The sequence below is a fragment of the Monodelphis domestica genome, chromosome 1 (genome assembly GCF_027887165.1).
Source record: "Monodelphis domestica isolate mMonDom1 chromosome 1, mMonDom1.pri, whole genome shotgun sequence".
In the NCBI taxonomy this organism is placed as follows: domain Eukaryota; kingdom Metazoa; phylum Chordata; class Mammalia; order Didelphimorphia; family Didelphidae; genus Monodelphis; species Monodelphis domestica.
In genome coordinates this window covers 115,918,099-115,937,400 of record NC_077227.1, presented here as the reverse complement: position 1 = coordinate 115,937,400, position 19,302 = coordinate 115,918,099, and the positions used below count along the sequence as shown (strand labels likewise).

General features: G+C 35.3%; 1 protein-coding gene across 4 annotated transcripts in view; it reads left to right on the top strand.

Annotated features, from left to right (window-relative positions):
* Positions 1 to 5,636: 5,636 nt before the first annotated feature.
* SLF2 (SMC5-SMC6 complex localization factor 2) overlaps positions 5,637 to 19,302 on the top strand; it is a 58,625-nt gene continuing 44,959 nt past the window's right edge. The window contains exons 1-5 of one of the 4 annotated variants that reach the window (XM_007479164.3): positions 5,637 to 5,946; positions 14,295 to 14,338; positions 14,534 to 15,039; positions 16,054 to 16,111; positions 18,253 to 18,755. In XM_007479164.3, coding sequence (XP_007479226.1) covers positions 5,819 to 5,946; positions 14,295 to 14,338; positions 14,534 to 15,039; positions 16,054 to 16,111; positions 18,253 to 18,755 — 1,239 coding nt within the window. In that variant the 5' untranslated portion in view covers positions 5,637 to 5,818. The remainder of the gene's footprint in view (positions 5,947 to 14,294; positions 14,339 to 14,533; positions 15,040 to 16,053; positions 16,112 to 18,252; positions 18,756 to 19,302) is intronic. The other 3 variants (XM_056805323.1, XM_016428163.2, XM_007479166.3) reach the window with 3 other exon arrangements.

Below are 19,302 nucleotides of genomic sequence, written 5' to 3'. Positions count from 1 at the left end.
GGTAGAAAGGGAAGTAAAATAAGGGTGGGAACAAGGGGTACTGTTCAAAAGCAAACATTGGTGTAGAAGGAAATAGTGAAAGAAAAAAAGGCAGGTAAAGGAGCAGAAATCAAAATGCTGGGAAATACACAGCTAGTAATCACAACTCTGAATGTGAATGGAATGAACTCACCCATAAAATGCAAGCGAATAGCAGAGTGGATTAGAATCCAAAACCCTACCATATGCTTTCTACAAGAAACACATATGAGAAAGGTAGATACACATAGGGTGAAAGTAAGAGGGTGGAGCCAAATCTATTGGGCATCAACTGACAAAAAGAAGGCAGGAGTCACAATCATGATATCCGACAAAGCCAAAGTAAAAATAAATCTAGTTAAAAGAGATAGGGAAGGTAATTACATCCTGATAAAAAGCAGTATAGACAGTGAGGAAATATCTGTACTCAACATGTATGCACCAAATGGCATAGCATCCAAATTTCTAAAGGAGAAACTAGAGGAGCTCAAGGATGAAATAGATAGAAAAACTATACTAGTGGGAGATCTGAACCTTCCTCTATCTGAACTAGATAAATCAAACCAAAAAATAAATAAGAAAGAGGTAAGAGAAGTGAATGAAATCTTAGAAAAAAATAGAGTTAGTAGACATGTGGAGAAAAATAAATAGGGACAAAAAGGAATATACCTTCTTTTCTGCAGCACATGGTACATTTACAAAAATTGACCATGTATTAGGGCATAAAAACATTGCAAACAAGTGCAAAAGAACAGAAATAATAAATGCACTTTCTCAGATCACAATGCAATGAAAATAATAATTAATAAGGGAACATGGAGAGGTAAATCAAAAATTAATTGGAAATTAAACAAAACGATTCTCCAAAACCAGTTAGTTAAAGAACAAATCATAGAAACAATTAATAACTTCATTGAAGAAAATGACAATGATGAGACATCCTTTCAAAACCTATGGGATGCAGCCAAAGCAGTACTCAGGGGGAAATTTATATCCTTGAGTTCATATATTAACACATTAAGAAGGGCAGAGGTCAATGAAGTGGGCATGCAAATTAAAAAACTAGAAAGTGAACAAATCAAAAATCCTCAAGTGAAGACTAAATTAGAGATCCTAAAAATCAAAGGAGAAATTAATAACATTGAAAGTCAAAGAACTATTGATTTAATAAATAAGACTAGAAGCTGGTACTTTGAAAAAACAAATAAAATTGACAAAGTACTAGTCAGACTAATTAAAAAAGGAAAGGAAAAAACCAAATTGACAGTATCCAAGATGAAAAAGGAGACCTCACCTCTAATGAAGAGGAAATTAAGGCAATCATTAAAAACTACTATGCCCAATTATATGGCAACAATATGGCGATCTAGGTGATATGGATGAATACTTACAAAAATATAAATTGCCTAGACTAAAAGAAGAAGAAATAAATTACCTAAACAACCCCATATCAGAAAAAGAAATTGAACAAGCCATCAAAGAACTCCCTAAGAAAAAATCCCCAGGTCCAGATGGATTCACAAATGAATTCTATCAAACATTCAAAGAACAACTAATCCCAATATTAAACAAACTATTTGACAGAATAGGCCAAGAAGGAGTTCTACCAAATTCATTCTACAACACAAACATGGTACTGATCCCAAAGCCAGTCAGGTCAAAAACAGAGAAAAAAAAACATAGACCAATCTCCCTAATGAATATAGACGCAAAAATCCTAAATAGGATACTAGCAAAAAGACTCCAGCAAGTCATCACAAGGGTCATCCACAATGACCAGGCAGGATTCATACCAGGAATGCAAGGATGGTTCAATATTAGGAAAACCATCCACATAATTGACCATATTAACAAGCAAACCGACAAAAATCACATGATTATCTCAATAGATGCAGAAAAAGCCTTTGATAAAATGCAACACCCATTCCTATTGAAAACACTAGAAAGTATAGGAATAAAAGGGTCTTTCCTAAAAATAATAAACAATATATATCTAAAACCATCAGCTAACACCATCTGCAATGGGAATAAACTAGATGCATTCCCAATAAGATCAGGAGTGAAACAAGGATGCCCATTATCATCTCTATTATTTAACATTGTACTAGAAACACTAGCAGTAGCAATTAGAGAAGAAAAAGAAATTGAAGGTATTAAAATTGGCAGTGAGGAGACCAAGCTATCACTCTTTGCAGATGATATGATGGTTTACTTAAGGAATCCTAGAGAATCAACCAAAAAGTTACTCGAAATAATCAACAACTTTTTAGCAAAGTTGTAGGATACAAAATAAACCCGCATAAGTCATCAGCATTTCTATATATCTCTAACCCATTTCAGCAGCAAGAATTAGAGAGTGAAATACCATTCAAAATCACCCTAGACAATATAAAATACTTAGGAATCTATCTGCTGAGACAAACACAGGAACTATATGAACAGAACTACAAAACACTTTCCACACAGCTAAAACTAGATCTAAACAATTGGAAAAACATTGATTGCTCATGGGTGGGACAAGCTAACATAATAAAAATGACAATCCTACCCAAATTAATTTACTTATTTAGTGCCAAACCCATTGAACTACCAAAAAACTTCTTTACTGAATTAGAAAAAAACCATAACTAAGTTCATTTGGAAGAACAAAAGATCAAGGATATCCAGGGAAATCATGAAAAAAAAAATGCAAAGGAAGGAGGACTTGCAGTCCCAGATCTCAAACTATACTATAAAGCAGTGGTTATCAAAACAATTTGGTACTGGCTAAAAAACAGAAAGGAAGATCAGTGGAATAGACTTGGCATAAATGATCTCAGCAAGACAGTTTATGACAAACCCAAAGACCCCAGCTTTTGGGACAAAAATCCATTATTTGATAAAAACTGCTGGGAGAATTGGAAGACAGTGTGGGAGAGATTAGGTTTGGATCAACACCTCACACCCTACACCAAGATAAATTCAGAATGGGTGAATGACTTGAACATAAAGAAGGAAACTATAAGTAAATTAGGTGAACACAGAATAGTATACCTGTTAGACCTTTGGGAAGGGAAAGGTTTTAAAACCAAGCAAGACTTAGAGTCACAAAATGTAAAATAAATAATTTTGACTACATCAAATTAAAAAGTTTTTGTACAAACAAAACCAATGTAACTAAAATCAGAAGGGTAGCAACAAATTGGGAAATAATCTTCATAAAACCCTCTGACAAAGGTTTAATTACTCAAATTTACAAAGAGCTAAATCAATTGTACAAAAAACCAAGCCATTCTCCAATTGATAAATGGGCAAGGGACATGAACAGGCAGTTCTCAGCCAAAGAAATCAAAACTATTAATAAGCACATGAAAAAGTGTTCTACATCTCTTATAATCAGAGAGATACAAATCAAAACAACTCTGAGGTATCAGCTCACACCTAGCAGATTGGCTATAACAATCTGCTATATATATATATATATATATATATATATATATATATATATATATATATATATATATATATATATATATAGCCATATAACAATGGCTATAACAGTTGTGGAAAGTAGTGAATGCTGGAGGGGATGTGGCAAAGTAGGGACACTAATTCATTGCTGGTGGAGTTGTGAATTAATCCAACCATTCTGGAGGGCAATTTGGAACTATGCCCAAAGGGGATAAAAGACTGTCTGCCCTTTGATCCAGCCATAGCACTACTGGGCTTGTACCCCAAAGAGATAATAAGGAAAAAGACTTGTACAAGAATATTCATAGCTGTGCTCTTTGTGGTGGCCAAAAATTGGAAAATGAGGGGATGCCCTTTAATAGGGGAATGGCTGAACAAATTGTGGTATATGTTGGTGATGGAATACTATTGTGCTAAAAGGAATAATAAAGTGGAGGAATTCCATGGAGACTGGAATAACCTCTAGGAAGTGATGCAGAGCAAAAGGAGCAGAACCAGGGAAACATTGTACACAGAGACTGAGACATTGTGGTACAATCGAAGGTAATGGACTTCACCATTAGTGGCAATGCAGTGTCCCTGAACAATCTGCAGGGATCTAAAAAACAGTATCCACAAGCAGAAGATAAACTGTGGGAGTAAAAATACCGAGGAAAAGCAACTGCTTGACTACAGGGGTGGAGGGGATATGACTGAGGAGAGACTCTAAATGAACACTAATGCAAATACCAACAACATGGAAATGGGTTTGAATCAAGAACACATGTGATACCCAGTGGAATTGCGTGCCGGCTGTGGGAGAGGTGGAGGGAGGCGGGGGAGGGAAGAAACGAAAATGATCTTTGTTTCCAATGAATAATGTTTGGAAATGACCAAATAAAAATTAAAAAAATAAAAATAAAATAATAAAATAATTCAATAAGGCCTCATACACTTAAAATTTATTATCTGAGACTTAATATTTAATTTTGTTAAATTTAAATAAAATTTTAATAAAATAAAATGGAAAATTAAAAAAAAAACTGTCGTGGATCATTGCATTGCTGCTAGTAGAGAAATCCATTAAATTTTATTGTGCCACAGTGTACAATAAATGTGTACAATAAATGTGTACAATGTTCTCCTGGTTCTAAAGCTAGCATTTCTAATACAGTATTAAATAATAGTGGTTAAAGCGGGTATCCTTGCTTCAATCCTGATCTTATTGGGGGAAAAAAGGGCAAAGTTCACATTCCCCTTCATCTCCAGGGGGACAGGTAGAGATGAACAGAGCTGGAGGGACAAATTCTTTGGGAGCCAAACACTGGGGTATGGGACTCTTAAATTCTTTCCTCATTATACTGTCTATAGCTCTGTCCCTAGTCTTCTCCTTTGGATGGGAAGCTTCTGGAGGGCAGAGTTTTTGCCTCTCTGTTTCCCTATCCATTCGCAGTGCTGGGGTTCAGTCCTTTCCAACTTTGTGACCCCAGGTGGGGTTTTCTTGACAAAGACATTGGAGTATTTTGCCATTTCCTTCTCTAGCTCATTTTACGGATTTAGAAACGGAGGTCCACAAGGTGAAGTGACTTGCCCAGAATCACACAGGGGGTGTCAGAAGTCACATTTGAATTCAGGATTGTCTGATTTAAGACCCAGTGCTTAACTCTATGTAGGTCCTTACAGAATGCTTAAAGACCATTAACCTGAGGTTTGCCCCAGGCTGACTGGGCCAGCACAGAACCACTAACAGCTCTGGTTAAGGCCACTGTATTCTCTTTTTCTGTGTTTTATTTTTTTTAAACCCTTACGTTCTGTCTCAGAATCAATATTGTAAACCAGTTCCAAGGCAGAAGAGTGCTAAAGGTTGGGCAATGGGGGGTTAAGTGACTTGCCCAGGGACATATAGCTAAGAAGTGTCTGAGGTCACATTTGAACCCAGAACTCCCGTTTCTAGGCCTGGCTCTCAATCCACTGAGTCACCTAGTAGTCCTGATCCTGTACTTTCCACAACCACTAAGAACAATAAGAGTGAAATATGTTGGGAGGAGGTTAAGCCCCACACCTCGCTCCCTTGTACCCAAAGTTTAATTTTCGGTTTTAGATTCTTAGTCCAGGGCCCACCTTAACAAAAAAGGGGGAGTCTGCGCATGCGTTCTTATCAAACCAATCAACGCGCCAGTCTAGGCGTCAAAGCCCGCCCCCTTGTTGTGGCTCGGTTCCTTTCGCCAGTCCTCGCGCCATTCTTGAAGAGGTAACCGTAGGGGAGTGGGAGGGGTAGTGGAGTCCCCTACAAACGCGCCAACTGCCGCCGGGAGTTCCCCCAGCCGGACTGTGTCCCCCAACCCGGGCCTCCCAGCCTCGCAACGGGGACATGAAGCTGTCTGGCGTGTCTGCTAAGCGCTGTCTCGACTCGCCCCCTTTCCTGCTGTCGCGCTGCCCCCCGACCCCTGATGCGGCCAGCCCTGTTTCGGGGAGACTTGAGGAGAGCCGCGGAGACCGGTACGGTGCAGAGGGGGCGGCGGGCAGAGGCCGGGCCTAGGGGTATTGGCTGCGGCCGGGGAAAGTTAGTTTTCCGGTTTTGCGGCGGATCCCTTCGGACATCCTCCTTGCATTACCCAGAGGTGCGGGAGCATCTTAAGATTTAGAACTGAAAGTCTAGGCCGGGGAGCTGGGATGGGCTTGTGAGGTGGACGTGCGTGAGTGTTGCGCCGCACATTACAATAGGCTTCTGGGAAACGACGTTTCATATTTGTGCTGTTATATTGGATCAATAAGAGACTTCTGACTCCTGCTGGATCAGGTTATCGTCATCGCTTCCTAGCCTAGAGACTTAATTTTTTACACTTTTTCTCTGCTTATGTAAAATTATAAAGCGCTTTGATTTGCTTCTACCTAGACTTGTTGCTTTCTGTTTTGTTACTTATTTACATTTTTATGTTCTAAATGCAATGGTGTGTTGGGTTTTCCTTCTACTGGCTGTAAATAATTGGTCCTCCCCCTGCTCTCCACCAATTCGCCCCCCAGGATTTCCTTGCGAGTTTTTTTTTTAATTCCTTTAAAAAAATTAATTTTGTGCTGTTTTCAAATTGGGGAATGAATATGTTTTCTCCAAAATTATATTCCACATTAGTATTTTGTGTCCAATAGGTGCTTTCTACTGGTGCTTACTAGCTGTTTCGTTTTTTTTGTGTGTGTATGATTGGGGGGAAAAAAGTTGAGAACTGACTCCTCCCCCCCCATTATCTTCCTAATATGTAGAGCTAATTAGAAATACAAATTAAAATAACACTAAAGTCCTGGTCTTCTTCCCCCTCCCCAAGTGATAAATGGTAGTGTTAGAGTGTGTGAAGACTGATGGCTGCTGTTGTAAATTAGTCTATCATTCTGGAATATTATTTGGTATTTTGGGAGAAAACTTATCTCACCTACATGTCTTTGTATTTGTAGCAATCCCTTTTATAATAGTATAAAAAATGTTAGTGTAGAATGGCTAAACAAATCAAGGATATATAAATCATGAGAAAGAATAAATAGGACAAATCTAGAGAAATATAGTATGTGTATGATTGATGCAAAATTGATAGTATGTGTATGATTGATACAAAGCAAAATAAGCTATGCTGGGAGAGTAATCAATGCAATGACTACTATAAGGTAAAGAAAATAATATTTCCAGTAACCATTGTTGATCCTATCTCACTTCTTGTTTCGTAAGAGATGTGAGGGGCAGAATGCATTTTGTAGTTGGTTTTGTTGGCCATTTTTACAAAGGAAAAGTAAATAGCAATGCAATTATCTAGGACAATCTGGAGGGACTTAATGAGAAAGAAAGCTATCCACATCCAGAGAAAACTGTGAGTAGAAATGCAGAAGAAAAACATGATTTATCACTTGTTTATATGGACATAGGATGTGGGGTAAGTGAATGGGTATATTTAGAAATTACTAGCATTAATAAAGACTTTAATAATACTTTTTAAAAGAGTAAAATAAGTAGTTCAGCTATAAAAAGAAATTCCTTCATGTTTATGGCATAATATATTTAAATAATTTCTTGAAAATTTTTGTGTGTAATAACTTTCAGGCAGATGGCTATTTAGGTCACACTTCCCTAATTATTCTCTTTTGAGGTAATTTGGATTTATTACTAGGATAGTGTACATTGCTATGACTATTAAAGCTCAAAACCTAATTAAGAGTTTGGGGAGTATTTTTTCTGATTTCCTACCGTTACCTAAGTAAAACCATCATATCTTTAGCAGAGACAGCTTTATCTTTTCTTGATCTCTTTATTCCTTTTAATTCCTTTCTCTTGTCTTATTGCTATTCCTAGTATTTACAACACTATCAAATAGTAGTAGGAAGAATAGACATTTTTGCTTCACTCTTGAATTTATTGAGAAAAGTTCTACTGTATCCCCATTGCATATAATGACTTGCTTTGGGTTTTATGATATTTTAAAAAGGTTCTTGTATGCCTAAATTTTGTAGGATTTTTAGCATAAAAATAATGTTTTTTTCTCCTACTATTTATGAACATGTGGTCTTTGAATATTTTGGGTTTTAATATGATTAATTACATCATTTGTTTTCCTAGAGTTGAACCCCTGGTTTACATCCCTGGTACAAATACCACTTTATCATAAGAAATGATTTCTTGGATAAATTGCTGTAGTCTGTTTGATAGGATGAATTGTTATAGTCTTGTTTGATGGGATTTTGTTTACATTTTTTTGAATCAAAGTTTGTTAATGATATTAGTCTATATAGTTTTCTTTAGATTTTTTATTTTTCCCCAGTTTGAGTACTAGAACTATATTTGTTTCATAAAAGGAGTCTGGTAGTGCTCTTTCTCAGTTTTTGAGAATAATTATGAAGTATGGGTGCTAATTATCTTTTAAAAGTTTGATAAAATTCTCCTGTAAATCCAGTCATACTAGGAGTTGTTTTTTTTCCCCCTTTGGCAAGTTCCTTTACACCCAGATCTATGTCTTTTTCTGAGATTATTTAAGATTTCAGTCTGCCCTTTCTAATAGTTTGGGCATTTTATATTTTTGAAGATATCCTATTTCTTTTATGTTCTCAGTTTTATTAGCATGTAAGTGCATATAGTATGTTTTGATCATTTTATTTTGACTTATCTGTGATTTCATCTTGCTCATTTGCTATTTTGATTTGATTTGCTGCTTTCTTTTTAATCAGATTAGCCTAAGGGTTTATCAGTTTTATTAGTTTTTACAAAGAACCAGCTTTTAGTTTTAAATGTCTTTTCTCTGGGAGGTGGGGTTGTTTCCAATTTATTTATATCCCATCTAATTTTTAATATCTTCTCTTTTGTGCTTATTTTAGGTTTATTTTTCTAATTTTTTTGAATACCTATTCAATTCATTAATCTTTCCTTTTTTCTATCTTGTTAATGTATGATTGTAAGGATACGATTTTGATCCTGAGGAGTATTTTAACTGCTTCTCAGAAATTTTGGTATGTTGTTTCTTCGTTATGATTTTTCTTTTACTTTATGATTATTTATGTGGTTTTTTTCTTTGACCCACTCATGATTTAAGTGTTAAGTCTCTATTTGGGTTTGTATCTTTTGTTTGTGGTTCTTGAAACAATTTCTATTCTTGTTATATTCTGTTCAGCAAGGTCTGTATTAACTACTTTGGCCTTTTTATATCTGTTTCCAGTACCTCGGTGCACCAGTACAAGATCATTTTTTATAAAAATTCCATTTACAAAAAGCGTCTTTTTGTAAAACAGGTGCAGAAAAATAAGTATATTCTTTTGCCATTCCATTTAGAATATATCATAAGTCTTAATTTTTACAGAATTTGGTTCATTTCTCCATTTATCCTTTTGTTTATCTTTCCTATTAGACTTACTGAAACCTGTGGAGGAACATTGAAGTCTCCTGACCCTGTTTTGTTATTGTCTATGCCTTCTTGAAATTCAGATGTTTCCTTTATTAATTTGGTTGCTAAGGCATTTGGTGCACATATTACTGATAGTAGTTTGTTGTTTATTGGCCTTTACAGCACAATATAGTTTATTCTTTATTTTTTAAATGTTTGCTTTAGTTTTGTCTGATATCATAACAACTTCTGCTTTTTTGTATTGACTTAGAGCATAGTAAAATTTTTCCATCCTCATAGTTTTTCTTTGTAATGTCTTTGTTTTTTAAATGTTCCTTGTAAGCAATGTATTGTAGGATTTTGTTTTCTTTTCCAATCTGTCACTCTTTTTTGTTTTATTGGATAGTTTAATCCAGTCGCATATAAAGTTATGAGTTAGATTTATATTTTCCTCAGCCTGCCTCTAAAATTGTGTTGTTAATTTTTTAAAGTTATGATTCCTCCCCCTCCCCTTTTAATGTAGCCCTATTCTTACTGGCTGTATTCCTTTTACCTTGATGGCCTCTTTTTGCTTCTTACCTTTTTCCCTTTAAGGTTTTATTTATTTTCTCTCTCTCCTGCTTTTACTAGTTATATATTTCTTCCCCTTTTTTTCTTCTCAAATAGATTTGTTTTCTCTCTTTACCTTCTTCTAGTTCTATTATTTTTTTTTCATTTTTCAAGGATTTCTCTCTTCTTTTCACTCTTGTGACCTTCATTCTCTGACTCATAGCCCCTATAATCATGTGGTCACTTTTCCCTGTATTTTTCTTACAATCAAAGGTTCCAGAGTATTGCTGTTTTCTGCTTCCAAATTGGAGGGCTTACACCATGGATTCCCCTTTTCCATTGTGCCTCTCTGGGCAATGCCAATTATTGAAGGTTTTGGATAGGCCCCTGCGTATTGTGGGGCCCTCTCCCTCCATTGATTTTTATCTTCTCTCTCCCCCTCCCCCACATATTTGCCTGGTAACCTCCTGCTTTTGTCCAACTTCCTACTCCTCCAGGTGTTAGTTGCTCCTAGGGGTCTCAACTCCTCCCTCCTTCCAAGACAAGTAGTCTTTTTAAGCACTAAATCTCCTGGCTCTCGAGCAGTGTAAGGTCCTCATCTCCCTTTATCCATAGGAGCATTCATTAGTGGAATCCTCTTTTACCTTCAAAGTAAGACCTCCTTCCCACACACACACTTTTCAGTTTTTCCTCCCTCTCTCTTCATCCACTCACATGTAGGTTCCATTCTTTTTGAGACCACAGAGGTCACTTCCTCCTTATTAGCCTTTGATTTTATTCCAACACATCACATTATCTATCACCCTGCTTCCTTTTCTCCCTTCCATGTTGTAATGTAAAAATTAAAATTAATCTCAATAATAAAAATATTATATTTTAGGAGATTTATTAATAATCATTAGAAGTAAAGGAATAAAAAGGTAACAAAATTAAAAACCTGTTCAAAATCCCCATTTACCACTAGTCGAGAACAGGAAGCAAAGAGTCTGAGACCAGCAACCCCATTCAATAATATCCCCTGTCTACAGGAAGTACAGAAGGACAGAAAGTCAGTGGGCTCCCGGGAAATGTAGTTTTTAGGGTAACCAATTTCTAATTATACACCCCCCCAGATCCATGTGGAAGATTGTTCTCTCCAATGGATCTTGTAAACATAACCAACTTTTAAATTACAATAATTTGGGGATAAAAGGTAAAGAGAACAAAACCAATGATTGCTAGGTGAGCTGACAAAAAGCCAAATAGGGGGCAACTCCTTTAGCATAAGAATATACATACAAAACAAATGCATTCAACCCCACACAGTTCAAATCACCACATCCTAAAGTTCACTCAGCATCTTCTGGTGCAGCATATGGTCTCTGCAGGCATCTTCGTGGCACCTTCTCCAAATAGTTCACTTTCTGGATTCAGAGAGGTAGCATGTTTCTTATCCTGAAATTTCTCTCAAAATAATTTAAACTTTGTATTATAGGATAATTACATTTCCCCTCTGAGGAGGATGTTGAAAAACACAGGGATCACTTAGGGATGCATGGCTAAGTTATGAGGTATATGAATCAATTATCAAGAGAAATAAAAAACATCAAAAAATCAAATTAAAGAGAAAAAATAACTTCTAGATGAAATATAAAATGTCAAGGTCTTATTTCTAAAAAATCTAAGTAAAGGAAAAATAAGCCTATAACAGGTCCTTGAATCAGGGCCCAATTAAAGTGATTTATGTAATTATGCACTTACCCAATCAGTAGCCACACTATGAAAGACAGAAAAGGGACTAGATTTTAGCAGCAAATGGGAGCCAGGATGGAGCCAGAATAATCAATGTTATGTACTTGATATAGAGTGTGTGGTACAAGGAAATCCTGCATTTAACACATATTCAACAGCACAACCTGGCGTCTCATACATGATCAAGTCCTTGCGCTCTTTGTGCAGAATGTCATCAATCCATGTAGGTGTGTCAGGGAAGTTCATTCCCTCACCCTCCTGGAGGGGTCGACCTGTCCATCAAGATTTCTCAAATGCAAATGTAGTGTCTGTGAACATCAATAAAAGAGAGAGAGCAGGGACTGACTGGGGCTTTTGAATGAATGCTGGGAAGAGAGCAGGGAGGTAAGAGGGAAGAGAGAAGTTAATGGAGGCTAAGAAAAACATGGTCTGAACTTATAAGAATGAGATTTTACCCTTTTTAAATAAATTTTATAAAAATTAGTAACTGGGTAGATAAATATTAATTTTAATTATTACATAGGATTGGTTTGGTCTCTTTGACCTTGTGCTTGATTGGCAGTGTGCAAGTAGCTTTGTGCTTCTTTGGCACTGTGCAATGGCTCTTTTAGTATTCCCTTCTGGAATTAGACAGAATCATTAAACAAAGTCCCATAAGTCTTTTTAAACAATCAATAGCATCATTTTTATAGTCTAAAGCTTTTTGGGTATGCATTGACATTAGGGCAAATGTATTTTAAACTTATATTACCACAAGATCAAAAAAATTGAAGAAAATCTTTTCAATAATGTTGACATGCTTCAAATACAAAAGAAGAGAAAAAATAAGACTGAAATACTATATTGTGTGTGCAAGCAAAGACAATAATAAAAAAAGTTTTAAAAATTAAAAATATATAGATTACAATCAGTGACACACTGTGTCATCCAAGGAAAGGTAGAATACAAAGGTTCCTCACCAAAAAAATGAGATCCATTTCCTTTTTTAACTTGGCCATGATCCCTGGTGTGAGTGCAAATGATTTTCACAAAGTAACAGTTTTTTATAAAGAATAGTACAATAGGTAATGCACATTCAGGAAGTATCAAAATTCCCAAACTTATAATAGCCCACTTAATGACAATAGCAAACAAACCCACTATCATTAGGATTCACATGGCTGCTATATGACATAAAAAAAAAAACAAACAAACTTAGAAGCTAATGGATATACTTGTCACAAGTTTTTCAGGTTTAACAAATCTTTCAACCTTGGCTGAGATATATATAGAGAGAGACAGAGACAGGGAGAGATTTTTTTAAATCTATTACTGCCATAATTACAAAATGTGGCAGAGGAATCTAGAAAAGACACAAACCTCTGTACTGCTGATGTTGGGTCTAAAAAACATCACCAAGAATCTAGATCATTCTGGTGGAACGGTAGAGTAAGCTGGAAAGTTACAAATGGGAGATGCTCTCTCTAAGAAAGAGCCAGAAAATAAAATTAAGAATTCATAAGTGAAATTCTGAGTTCAGTACCAGAGAACCAACCAGTGAGCCTCTACCTCATGTTGTTCCCACTATAGTGTCTGTAGTCCTTAAAACTTAATCAGATTGGCTTTGTATTTCACTAGCTTTGTATTTCACTATTTTCACACTTTATAGTCAAAATTATTTTAACTTTTGGGGGGTATTTTTCTCATTTCTTGAACTTTATACCTTGGCAACTCTTAAATTTCTTAAAATATTCTTAGATGGAAGAAAATAGCAATGATATTTGGTTCTTAGTTAGCAACTGATACACCATCCCAATTTATGCTTAGTTATTTATGAATTTAATTTAAATGGAATTATTTGCTTTACTACAGTGTGCCAAAAAAGAGATTTGGATATGTTGGTTTTTTCCCCCTCTTCTAAAAACAGACTTCGACTTTAATTACCTAGCACTGCATATTGCTATTTATTATTTTACTCCTTTTCAGTGCTTTTCATTTCTTATAATTATTAGCCCTCCAGTCCTTCTGAAGCAGCTTTTGCAACTAATACTAAGGGTAATAAACACTAATGCAGACTTTTATTTTTTAAAAAGTCAAACAGCATTTCAGGCATTAATATTTTTGCGCTTAAAGTGTTTTACTACTGAAAGCGACAGAAAGATGCAGTGAGTAAAAAGCGGTGGGTTCACATTTGTTATAGTTCTCTATCCATCCCCACCCCCTAGTACTAGCAAACTCTCTTTTCTGGGCAACTCTTAAGTCTGTAAACTGCAGAGAACATGCCAAACTATATTAGTAGAGGGAATTAATTTATCTGAGAGTCATAACACCAATAAAATCACAGATCCCGTCTATAGTTTAAAAAGTACTAAAAGCAGCAATATTATTTGTTTTAGAGGAGGTATGATGTCATGGAAAGTGCATTGGTTTTAGTGTCAGATAGTTTTTTACTGCTTCTTTGGTTGTCTTTTTTTTTATCATTGAAATAAGAAGTTTGGACTTGACAATCTAAAGGTTACTTTTGGTTCTGATGCACTATGGTTTTTTAATCCTACTAACTAAAGATTCATTTTAACATTTTTATTTCTTATATCAATAAAATATTGTTGTGGACCATTTTCTAGGATATGTAAATAGCCAGCTAATATCAGATTCTCTTCCCTTAGTTCTAGAGTGTTGAGATTTTACATAATTTTCATTTATGATAATATTATGTAATTTGTACTTATTTTGCAGGAATCAATCAATTACAGATTTCTTCAAACCAATTCCAAAGCAAGGTTTGTGTGCTTTTACATAACTCACTCTCTCTCTCTCTCTCTCTCTCTCTCTCTCTCTCTCTCTCTCTCTCTCTCTCTCGTTAAGCAGTAAGGGCTTTAAAATTATGTAGGATACTCTGAAAACTTTTTATGGAGTAAAAAATACACTGTTCTTCATAAACTCAAAACAGTAAGTTTTTGTTTTTATTTGAACAGATAGACTTGTGTTGAACTCTGCACAAAGGACAAATCTTAAATACAGAAGAGATATATTATTGGACAATAGTATAGGACAATTTGAAAGAAAAACATCCTCACCAAAAAATATGTGTAAAAAGATGCCAGTCACACCACGGAATAAGAGTCCCATTTCAAAGACTTTGATGGGAGAATTTAAAGAGGAGGAAAGCCGAAGAGATACCCTTGAGAGAAATCAGTCTCCAGGGACTGGCAAATCTTTTATGTCTACTTCACATCATTGCTTGTCAAGGAATGAAATGAAGGACCCAAGGAAGCAAGAAAAATCTCCAATTAAAATGTCATCACATAATCATGAAAACATTAAGGAGAAGGCTAAGCGCACAGATAAAAGGAAGAAAATTGCGGATGCCAAAATCTTGGTTTCATCACTAAACCCTGAAATTTTGAAAAACAGTTCCAGCAAAATTGGCAGTGAAAATGACATGTCCAGGTGCCATTGTGTGAAAAAGCAAAAGGATCCAGTTAAGTTTTAAGTTTAAATTGTTTTTAAAATCCAATTGCAAAGAAAGAGAACTAAAGAACAGAGACAGGAACTAGTTAAGCATAGTCATTATTCCAAAAAGGGCTTTCTCAGGAGAAAGCAGCCTTCCCTCAAAATTCTACAATATAAATAGAAATTCAGAAAGGAACAGGATATGCAGACTATTATTCCAAAAAAAAAAAAATTAAACTTTTAAAGCAGGTGTGTGCAATAAAGGCCAAGTACCTATATTCGTAAAGTTCTAGAACTTTTAAAATACAATAATAGATGTCACACTATTGTCTCCTTATAAGAGAGCATCTAATACTGAATTTGAATAAGGTGCTTAGTTCCTATCTTTCTTATATCTGTCCTCTGGAAGAATTCTAAGAAGCCATTTTTCAAATTCATACATAGAAACAGGCGGTGTCTGTGTCCCCATGGCAGCCCCAATCTGGGCTTAGAAAAGTGATGCATTCTTTCTTCATTCTAATTTACCTAGCCCAATTACATCTGGGTATTGAATCATGTGATTGAGATGCTATCAGCAATTTTTGTAAGGTTACAGGAGGATCAGAGCCATTCTACCTACTTCAGAGAGTTGTTTTTTGAGGAAAACAATGCTAAATAAATGTTATTTATTGGATTAGAGAACTTCTTTGTACACACAATTGTGGCTCTTCACAATTTGTAAAAAGTAGCACCATGCCTGGAACTAGTATGTGCTATATAAATCCTTATTCCATTCCCATCCTCTCTATTATTTAGCAAAATTTGAATTGAATGTAGGAAAGTTACAGTATTTTCTGAAGCCACCTGTCCTTAGTTCTTGTGGTAACAAAAGCTAAAACTGTTAAACTATAGTCCAAAGATGCTAACAAGTTTAAATCTAGCCTCAATATAAAAGTTTTTCTTAACCTTTATTTTTTAGTGGAAGAGAGATAAGATATTTCATTTCTTTGTTTTTAAAAATGCGCACTTACACCTCATAAAATGATTCTCATTTTATTACTAGGAAAATGGACTTTGCTCAAGAAAAAGATTCCGTTCTGATTCACTGGAAGCTGCTTCAGGTAGAACCAAATTATTAAATAGTATGTGAAATTGCAAATAAAAGTTTGCATCTAAATTAACTATATTTTAAATAACAAAATGATCTTATTTGAGAATATGATTTCTTTCCTAAATATGAATTGAGGCTCTTAGATTAGTAAGAGACGTAAAATGATCTGACAGTAAAGGTTAAATCTTGAATTTATTGTGTATGAAATACCTGTCTTATTCTCATAATCCTTTCCCTCTTCCTTCCGTCCCCCCACTCCAAGCTCTTGAAGGCAGTATGATGTAGTGCTTAATAGTGCTGAATTTGAAATCAGCAGATCTTTTCCTTAGGCCCTTGTATGCTATTGTAACCTTAATCAAGTCATTACACTCTGTGAGCTTTGGAGGGTTTTTGCCTATAAAATGGTGATATTAGCATTTACAAGGTTATTGTGAGGATCAAGTGAGATAATATAATGTGCTTTATAATTCTTAAAGGTGTTAACAAATGTTAGCTGTAATTATTTTATTTAACATTTTGATCCTAGTATATATAGTATGTGCTCATAGGATTCAGAACTTAGAGGAGAACTTAGAGATCCAAGCCTATCCCTTCTTTTTATAGATGAGAAAACTAAATCCCATTCAGATAGTGACTTGCCCAAGGTCACTTATGTAATACATAGTAGCTTTTGGAGATCTGACTTGAAATCAAGAAGGGGTGGGGGGGGTTGTTTGTTTGTTTTATGTTTTATCATGTTGTCCTGATAAAGATTTTTGGTGAGCTTTGCCTTAGTCCATCTGTCCCTATCTTATCCCTTTATCACTTTTGAGTATTTCTGAGCAAGGAGACTTGACTTAAATACAAGTACTCCGGTTGAATATAAAGATATAGGTGATATGCTTTTCAAATCTGCAAATGACATAAAGCTAAGAAAGATAAATCATAATTTTAAAAAATTAATTGATCAAGTACAAAATGAAGTTAACATATGAAAAAGATTGGCCCAGGGGTAGGATGGGACAGAGGGGTAAGGGGTTTGCTTAGTATGTCAATAGTAGGAAATACTAGCTAAAAATTGCTAATAGGATTCAGAATGAGAGAGGTTGATGTTAAAAAGGAACTACCTAACATTGAGAACTATCTAAAAGTGAAATTAGTGGTTTCTTATTTCCTTAACTAAAGCCTAGATAAGCACTTGGTGCCCTAAGTCTCCTTATATTTTTGTCTTCCAGTCTTCTTGTCCTATAACAGTTACCTGTGGCTTTCTAACAAGGTGTTTAGGGTGACTAGATGGCAAAGTGGATAGGGTGCCAGACCTGGAGTCAGGAAGCCAGAGTTCAAATTTGCTCTCAGTGTGTCCCTGGGCAAGTCACATAACCCTATTGGTCTCAGTTTCCTCATCTGTAAAATGAGCTAGAGAAGGAAATGACAAACCTTTCTGGTGTCTTTTCCAGAAAACCCCATATGATGGTTATAGAGTCAGCTATGACTGAAACAACTGAACAGCAACAACATGGCACTTAATACATTGAAAACTAAATTATTAGGATCAGTTAGATGACTCAGTGGATAGAGTGCCAAAGCCTGGAATCAGGAGATCCTGGGTTAAAATATGGCTGTAGATACTTCTTGGGAGTGTGTTTCCTGTTTCCAAAAAAGAAAAAAAATATATATATATATACACACACATACATACACACACACACATATATAAAAGATACATATTAGAAAGTCTTAAGTCAACAGTGTTAAAGGAAATAGTATGCTAAGCACTGAAAATACAAAGCCAAATAAGAATGTTGACTTTAGATTATCCCTTTCAAGCTTGAATCCTGGATTCAGAGATCAACATAAAGCAATTCTCTCATTTACAGAGAGGCACTCTTAAAAGAATGATGCATGTAGAGCTGGCCCCACAAGGCTTGAGCTCAGGTGCTGACTCTTACTCTCAATGGCTCTGTGGATTTGGGAAAGCTGCTTAAGAGGAAATAATGTTCAGATTCATGTTGTAAATTCCAGAGAAAACTAGTTGTCATTTGTGAGACTTCTGGTTATATTTTTATGCATAACACTTACCTTTATCTCAGAAATATCAGCCCTCAGAATAATACCGCTTTTTACAGTTTGGCATCAAATAAAATGAAACATTTTCTCCTTTATGTATTTTAGGTGCTGGATCTTCTGGGTTCTCAAATGCTAAAACTTGCATTATTTCTTCTACAAGAAAGAGAGAGGTCACTTTACCTAAAGCACCTATTGAGTGTTCTCTTGTGTCAACCAGGATCAAGAAACAAAAAAAGAAGAATTTCAAGGATGTTGCCAATACATCTTCAGTTAAAATATCTAAGAAATCTTTGCCTTTTCAAAAGAGTATTACTAAGGCTCCTCCAGCTGTACTTGGAGATGTTGATTTGCCTAGCCCAAGCATTTCAAGACTTTCATGTAAAAAGTTAGGAAACTCCAGTTCCACTAGTGGAATATCAAGAAAAAAACCAAAAGTCTTTTTTGATAGTGATGAGGAAAATTTTGATTGCAACCTGGAAAGTGATGAGGAAGAGGTAGCATTAAAGCCACTGCAAGAAATCATGTCTTTGAATTCCAGTCAGCCTGCAACTCCAGAAAAACCTTTTGTGCTTTCAGGAAAACCTAGAGCATTATCATCAAACATTTCAGTAAGTGATTCCATTTTATGAATATTGCCTTGAGAGAGGAAAAGTGGATTAAAGAAGAGCATTGTTTAAAAAAAAAAATCCTGGACTTATTATATTCCTTCCTAGTTCAGCAAATGAGTTTCTTTTATACTTCTAGGTTTTGTTTTGTTTTGTTACTGTGAAAGAAAGTTAAGATATATAAGTGTTAGGAGTTAAAAGACTAAGTTGGAAGAGCCTTCTTTCTACCTTGGGAGAAGAGCTGAATTAAATTCTAAAATGGTTGGTTCTCAAATTTGGGTTGAATAGGCTATCTGTAAACTCATTTTGGGTAGTAGCACTATTTTAATTTGTGGCTTAATAAACTCAAAATATAATTAAGAAGTAGAGATGAGATAAAACACTGAGAGCTTGAGTTTATGGACTTAGTTTCTTCTGGCATTGTACGAAGAAGATAAAAATGGGTTATCAAATAACTTAATATTAAAATCTCTAACTTGATAGCAGTAGTGCCAGAAGTCACTTTAAAGAAGGATGTGAATTTTAGCATGCATGGAAAGCTTGGAATAGA